The sequence below is a fragment of the Malurus melanocephalus genome, unplaced genomic scaffold (assembly GCF_030028575.1).
Source record: "Malurus melanocephalus ecotype Western Australia unplaced genomic scaffold, MMel_1.1 scaffold_382, whole genome shotgun sequence".
Lineage (NCBI taxonomy): Eukaryota > Metazoa > Chordata > Aves > Passeriformes > Maluridae > Malurus > Malurus melanocephalus.
The window spans coordinates 494,983-503,209 of NW_026623614.1; the positions used below are offsets into that span (position 1 = coordinate 494,983).

The 8,227-nt window shown below is 47.4% G+C and overlaps 1 protein-coding gene across 1 annotated transcript in view; it reads right to left on the reverse strand.

The window, feature by feature from the left end:
• CADM1 (cell adhesion molecule 1) overlaps positions 1–8,227 on the reverse strand; it is a 133,999-nt gene that overhangs the window by 35,521 nt on the left and 90,251 nt on the right. The window contains exons 5-6 of the mRNA XM_057379026.1: positions 5,942–6,085; positions 4,244–4,399 (exon numbers count right to left, since the gene is read on the reverse strand). Coding sequence (XP_057235009.1) covers positions 4,244–4,399; positions 5,942–6,085 — 300 coding nt within the window. The remainder of the gene's footprint in view (positions 1–4,243; positions 4,400–5,941; positions 6,086–8,227) is intronic.

Here is an 8,227-nt window from a genome sequence, read left to right on the forward strand (position 1 = left end):
GGGATTGAGCTGAGCTCTGCCTGTGCCAGGGATTGAGCTGAGCTCTGCCTGTGCCAGGCCCAGGTTTCAGATCCACGTTCTGCTCACTGTATGAGTTCCTGATGGCAGATGGGATCCCTGGGAGCAGGATCGGGGCCAAGCCGTGTGATCCCTGCCCACTGTGGGCAATTCCAGCCTCAGCAATTCCCAAATAACACATCTTTACACATCTCCCTTCAGGTGGGCACGGCTCCATCCTGCTCCCCAGCCCTGCTGTTCTGCACCAAGGGACAAAACCTGACTGCTGGGAGTCTGATCTCACCTGGGGAAGAGCAGGAAAAATGTGTTTTTTACTGTTAAAAGAAGTCAGCAAAGTTACCAGTGGTGCTGAGGTGTAAACACAGCAGAATTGACTCCAGAATCCAGCGGGGCTCTCATCAGGAATGCACTCAGTGTCAGAGCCAGCCCAGCCTGGCAATCCTGCCTGCTCCTCACCTCTGACAAGGACGAGAGCCTGCGCTGCTGATTTGCAGCCAAAATACAGAAATCTCTTCAATAAATAGATCCCGTGTCTAAAATAAGGAATGAGCAGGACTGGCAGATCACAGCTTGTCTGGAAGAGCCTGTCAGCCCCAAACACGACTCTGCAAAATTCACCCTTAACAAAAGCAGTTTAATCATTTTGCTTGTTGCGGGAGAAGGAATGCCAGAGCCCGACAGGCGTTTTGGGGATAAACACTTCTCTTTTAATATTTAAGCACACTCTGCTGCTTAATGCCTGCAAACAGCAGACCCCGGCCGCCCCACACGCTCCCAACAACATTCCTCCGAGAAAACCTTATTAATGAGCTCACAAACGAGCACCCAACTGGGAAATGTCACAAACAAGAGTGGCTAATGCCCCAGAAAATCAAATAACGGAACACTCGGCTGATTGTGGTGCTTTTCATATTCACTAAAAGAAAAAAAAATAGCTTTAAATCAAAGTTTCTAAAGGGGTCAACACCTCGCTGAACAAAACAACTCATTTATTCGCTTTTAGCCATCTCCAGATGATAAATTACATTGATGTTAATCACTTCACTGCAAACTATGCAATTAATATTTGTACTGGATGGAAATGTAAGGATTACTGGAGATGCAGCAGCAAACGTATGTGGCCGATTTTTAACATAATTGGGCACAAAAAGTTCTCCTATCGCAACAGCAGAGGCTGCAACACGACTCCATCGGGGCAAACTTTAAAGGTACGTGAGTAGATATTACAAAAATGAATGCACAGTTAATTATAACTTCAGAAAAGCACAAAAAGGCAGCCCAGAGAAAAGGCCAAGTCCAGGCTCTGACACTCACTCCCAGCAGCAGTAATGAGAGCAAAAACGCASCACAAGGGCTCAGCTCGCACGGCTCCCAGAATATCTGGTTCCACTCAGTTCCCTAATGATATTTTAATGCATTTTGTTGCTTCATTTCCTTTCTAAAATTACACCCGATGCGCTGGTGTCCCATCGCTCACTGACGGAGCTGAGTCACAAAAAGAGAGGGACTGCAGCACAACGGGGACATTTCCCCTCTGTGCCATGAACTGGGGACATTTCCACTCTGTGCCATGAACTGGGGACATTTCCACTCTGTGCCATGGACTGGGGACATTTCCAGTCTGTGCCATGGACTGGGGACATTTCCAGTCTGTGCCATGAACTGGGGACATTTCCACTCTGTGCCATGAACTGTGGGACATTTCCACTCTGTGCCAGGAACTGTGGTGGCAGCAGAACTGGGGACATTTCCACTCCAGTGTTAGGGGAGGGTTTCACACACATTACTCTGCTCGTTTGCAGAGATTTCTCTCCACTAACACACCCTTCAGCCACACAAACCATTCACCTCAAACTTCACCACGCTGTGCCAGGGCAGATATGCAACAAACAGCTTCATCCATAAATAGGGCAARTTAATACCCAGCATTGCTGTTTTTTGCTTTTTTCCTTGGAAAACAAATCCTACAACTTTTGAGTTGCATCTCAGAAAAAATATCTCCTTACTCTGAAATTTAGTCAGACAAAAAATACCTCATTATCCAAGCAGGCTCCATCCATCATCCTCCTGTCCTTCCCCAACACATTTCATGCTCCACTTGGATACATTAAATGCAGAGAAATACGACATCTGCTGAGAAAAACATTTTCTTGTGCCCTGCTGATGTTGTGAAGGGGCGGATCCGCTGTGCCCATGAGGGGAGGGGGAAGGATTTGTGGGGAGAGGATGTCAGAGCAGAGAGTGGAACATACAGCCCAGGTAACTGAACTGCTGAAAGGAGACAGCAGAGACAGAGTGAGGGTCTGTCTGCAGGGTAACAGGGGACAGGGACAGGGAGAGCAGCTGGGGATGTGTCCCCTGCTCAACCTGAACATTCCATATCTAAAAATCACTGAGGATGTCAGCCAGGCCTGGCTGCAGGAGCCCCAGCTCACCATGGCTGAGCTCCGGGAGCACTGATGGAGATCCCTGATGTGAGCAAAAACAAGAGAATCTTCCTCCTGCCCCTGCTCTCCCATGGATAACAAATCATCCTCTTAGACAGGAGAAGCTCAGGGTAGGAGTTTGCTCTGGAACTGCCTTTTCAGGTGTGACATGCAGGTGTCCTGCTCCATCCTCCCCCTGGAGCCACAAGGTCAAACCCAGGACAGTTCTTGGGCCAGGGCTCCTCTCTGCCCACCCACAAACAGTCCAGATTAACGGGGTCAAATCCCCACATTGGAATGTAATTACTTTGAACAAGCTCAGAGTTTAACCAGAACATGAAACCAAACCAGTCTGAACTCCCTTCTTCTGCTCATCCCGTTCCTCCCTGTGCCTCATCCCCACAAACAGCTCAAGGGATGTTAAAATCAGAAATCAGAGCAGAAATCTGTGCAAGGGATGCATCAGTGCAGGAGCTGAACAAAGAACTGTGCTTTAGGGGTGCTTTGTCCTCACTGCACGGGCACCCCCTAAGGCTGCACACCAAAGGTGTGATTTATTTGAGGAAGAAGAGTAGAAAATGTTAACTTTTTTCCATGAAAGGATGGCACTCTCCTATTCCACCAAATCACCAGAATTCCAGAGAGATTTCTRAAAGGAAGCCTCAAGGTTATCAGGAGCCCTTTCAACCCAGGGAGCTCCAATCCCCTCTCACAACAGGGCAGATGGGATTTYTGCTCTTCCCCGTTAAGTATTTGATCAAGCCTCACAAAGGTGCTAATGCATTATTAAAGCTAATGGAGCTCTACAAGAAATGTTAATGGACATTAAGTTTGCATAAATGAATTACACATTAGCACAGTCGCAAGAAATCTCGTATCTGTCAATTCAGGCAGTATCTGATCATTCCTGTTTTCCTCATTACAGGAACATTACTTCCCACCAGTTTCGGAGATACGAGAATTGTAACCAAGATGTTCATAATGAAACTACATAATGAAGCAGATGAAATAAATTAATATGAAACTTCCTCTTCTCCTTTCACTGTGATGTAGTTGAAGGGAGCCTACAAAACAAGGACCTTCAATCATCTCAGACCCTGCTTTTCCAAGCCCTTGCTGTGGGGCCCATCCCATTTTGCTTTTGGGAGCTGTTGCAGAGCAGAGGGATGAATGTACACAGCTCCAAAGTTTCCAGGTGCATTTGGGAGCACAGATATTTCCAGATACCTGCTTGCCACTGCCATGTGCAGTGCAGCAGCTCCTGGGGGAAGTGAGATGCATTATTAACAATGAACATGTTAGGAGCAGGACACGTTGGCCTCAATTGCTGCTGCTACTACAAATTCCACAGAATTCCAGTCACTCTGATGTACCAAACCAGCCCACAGTGCACAACACCTGGTTTCTCWTGCACAGTACCCAGTTTTTGCCAGTAAACTCGCCATGGTGGCCAGTTGCTTTGAAGTGAGAGCAGAGAAGCACATTTCAAAGAGATAAGCAGGTTGCTRGAAGAAAAATACTCAGATTTAATCTGTTCTGACAATTAAAAGGCCSAGCCAGAAASCTTTGATGRAAATTCTGTGTACAGAGAGTTATTYCATCAGAGAACAGAGGTGTCTGTGGCATCAGGGAGGGCTGGGAAAGTGGCAGCTTCACCCATGAAGTGGTTCCTTACATTGTGAACGTGATTTTGACATCTCAGCACACAATCCTCATCGATGTTAGAATTTTTAGAATGGTTCCTGGACTCATGAACAAACGGTTTGATATGTTAGGAGAAGGAAAGTGCTGCTACTCACACATGACTTCCAGGTAGCGCTGTGTCTGCAGGTCCTTGACCGCAGGGTGATCCACCAGGCAGATGACAGGRACCCCATCGTCCTCCCTGGCCACCTTCAGCTGCAGCTGGCTGGTCACTGTGTACATGTCAGACCACTGCTCCACCTCCACCTTGCCTGGACACAGCAGAGAGAGCAGAGTGACCATGGGATGGGGCAGCCAGGCCACTCCTCCTGTCCACACCCATCCTCCCCTCCAATTCCGCTCAATTCAAGTGATGTCACCACAATGATCAACAATCCCCTCAACACCAAATCCCCAAACTCTACAATCAATGAGCCACAAATCCCCTCCCACTCCTGAATCAACAAYTAGCTACAAAAGTGATTAAACAGATTAAATGAATTAAAAGCAGTATTGATAGTGGGAGCATTCAGCACTCTCTGTTGGAGGGAGGGAGCCCGGCCCTGGACTGAGGGATGCTGTGATGGAAAGGAGCAGGAACACCASACAAAACCAGACAAAACAGGAGAAAAAGGAATTTTCCAGGAACTCAGCAAGTGCCTGCTGACAGCGCAGCTCCACTCTGATCTGTGCCTTTTTATTGAAGAATTCACAGGCAAAATACTACGAGTGATTGGGTAGCAGAGCTCCTCCAGACACCAAATATTGCCATACAATATATGAGAATGAAACAGGTGACACKCACAGACACCCCCTGATATTTGGAGGAAAAGCTTTCCCATGGGCAAAATGTGATTCACACACTCACAGCCAAGTGTTTCAGGCTCTGCTAGAAAAAAATCTGAGCAGGGTGAGCTGGTATTGCACAAAGCTCAGCACTCTGCCCAGAGAACACAAAGCTGGGATTTGATGCTAACACCAGAAAACTCAATCAAGCAGCTGGCAGGTCAGGCAGAAAGGGACAGGAACCCCATCCTGCTGCCCACTGGGATGGGGAAGGGAACAGAATGGGATCATTAACTCCTGCACAGCACAGCACTGGGACTCAGCAGGGCACAGCTCTGCATCCCCCCTGTACCTGCATCCTCCCTGCAGGTGCCCTGCTCAGATSCTCTCAATGTTGGGCTTAAAGAGAGGATTTATCCTGTCCTTGCAGGGGGTGGGTTTGAAATAATGAGTGTGGACTTTGTGAGAGTCTGTCAGTGTCTCAGATGGGGAGAGCACAAAGGTGTTGTCAACCACGCTCACATCTACACTCAGACTAAACTAACAGTGTGTCACATGCAATCAGATCAGGGACTGCAATGTGCARCCAGACTTCGGGGAGTGGGAGAAACCCATCCTGGATGAATATTCAACTGARCACAGGGAAAATGCTCCACAAACAAGAAAGCTGGACGGGAAGGGGAATTGTAAATCCTTACAGCCCAAAGAGCAGACCATCCCTCTGGCACCTGAGACAGGCAGAAACTTCACAAACCACACAGAAATGAATTCAGTGCACAGCTCTGGGCTCTCAAGGTCACCTCAGTTACAGCAGGGCTCAGGCAGGCACAGGACCAAATGGAGTTCAGCCCCCTGYGTTAGGGAATAATCTGTCTGCCCACACACAGCTTTGTTCCTCAGCTGGCGCTCAAAGAAACTCCTTCTACTTTTTTTCCTTTTTTCCCCTTAAACTGGCAGCAGAGAACAAACACCCAGCATTACATAAATCACTCGRGCTCCCTGAACAAAGCAAGGGACTGAGAGGACACCTCTGGCAGTGAGCTCCTTGTTGCCTTTGAACCATCTGATGGTGGTGGCAGGTCTGCTGGCCATGGCAGTGCAGTTCAGCTCGATCTCCTCGCCCTCCACTGCAGTTTCTTTCTGGATATCAATCACCAAATTGCGTGGTGGGACTGCAATGGGAAACACAACACAAAAAACAACTTTTGATCACTAGCACAAGGCAAAACCTTGAGGAAAACCTGTAAAAACCTGTAAAATTTACTGAAGGGAACCAGCAACCAGCATTTATTTGATCTTTCAATCAATCAAACCCTTTGATAGGTGGTTCTGCAGTAATTGGAGTGAGCACTTTCACTCTCCACCTAATAATCACCGCAGTCTCACAAATTATTACTTCTCAGGGCTGTAACTTTCTGTTCCCTCTCGCAGGCAGGCACAGATCCAGGAGAACCASAGCCTCCTGCCCTGCTCGGGTGTGTGCAGCTATTTAAAAATCCAGCTTGACTCCGTGCACATTTGCTGACTTCTCTGACAAGGAGAGGAAACACAAAAGCTGACACTTGGCACTGCATTACTTACCAAGCCTCTAACCTCCACGGCAATTTTTCTCTCCTGCTGTTCAGCTCCAAGGCTCAGCCGTGAGTGTGGAACCAGGCCAGCAAACATCAACCTCATTTGAGACGCTCAAAAAGCCACGGAACACAAGGCTGGAGCAGAATGCCATCCCTTGGGAACTGCTCTGCCTCCCATCACACCCCAAAACCACCCCAAAACCACTCCAGAGAGAGGGGGGAGCTGGCTCTGCACCCCACATCCTTTGGGGGCAGATCTGCTGCTCTGCCCCAGGCACATCTTCCCTAGAYTGGGATCTCCAAAACACAAAACTGGGAGAATGCACCCAATGAAAAATCATCCAGTAAACAGAGAAACAGGCTGTAACTTCAGAGGGGACAACCATGGCAGCACAGCCCAGAAATGGGACAAATGAGCTTAAAAATAAAGGCACAAGGACAAGGGAATCTCTTCCCCATTAAAGCACCAGCAGCAAGGCAAAATCCTGGAAAAAGTGAACAGCGAGAGTTCCTATGGCAGAGTCACAGCTTCAGAAAATCCCAGAACTTCCAAAGGAAACTCAACTTTGCTCTGATCAATGTGATTAAGCAACTGCACAGTTCAGATGTGACTCACAGGTCTTGGAGCTAATGAAGAACAAATATGTATAAATACCATSCAGATGATCAAATGGACTAATTAGTCACTTGTGGCTTCTCTCTAAAAAGAACAGAACGGGCTACATAYTTGAGACTTTCACATGTTCCAATTAAGCATGAATAAATCTACATATCGTGTCACAGAAGACATGAAAGTGCTGAAGCAAATGTGCAGCTCCCTCCTGACTGTGTCTGCAAAGGGAGGCACCTCCACAGCTCCCTGTGCTCTGCTGAGCTGCTGCAGGAGAAGCTGACCACCAAAATCAGTCTTTGATACTGATTTTGATACTGATTAACTTCAGATCTATCAAAGGCCCTGAGATTTTTGGTGGGGAAAAAGTTCTTGGGAGCAGCAGCCAATGCTGAGCCACTGCTCCACCCCTGATTACAGAGACAATAATAGCAAAGACAGGGAAGACAAGCTATCCCTGGTGTCCCCAGTGCACAATCTCTCCATAAAGTGCCAAGAAAAACTGCCCCCTGCTTCATCTTCTATTAATAAATAAACCTCCCTCACCCCTGYCTGCCTCCTGAGTGAGGTTTGACCCCAGTGACAAGAAATCACCTCTGTTATGGATGTGGGGAAAGGGAGCACACACACTGGCCGTGCCACAAACAAAAAACAACTGAAGTACAAGACAAGAAAACAGCCTTTTCCCTCAATTCTGAAGCACGATTCATGTTTTAAAAAAAAACCCAACAAAAACCTGCATTATGTCTCCCACATGAAAGACATGCGGTGCTGGCTTACAGGTGAATGAAAATGAGTATTCTGATTTCAAACACCTTCTCAGCGCTGCCAGCAGTGAAATTAAATCCAACCAACTGTTTTTGCCTGTGCACGATTAGAGGCAGGAGCTGGAAGAGCTTCCCGTGCCTGGGAGTGCTGGAAAGTGCACAGAAACTTTGAAGGTGTTGATAACTGCAATAGCTGGAGTAAAACTGCTTATAAACATTACTTAACAAGGTATAAAAACCTAAGACCCAAATCTCATTAAGCAAAAGAAGGAAGATTTAAGCTAATCAGAGAGWGAGATCTTACATTAAGTCACCCTCCCTGATTCAGGCTCTCCCATTAAGGGAGCCTTAAAAGCTGCTGCT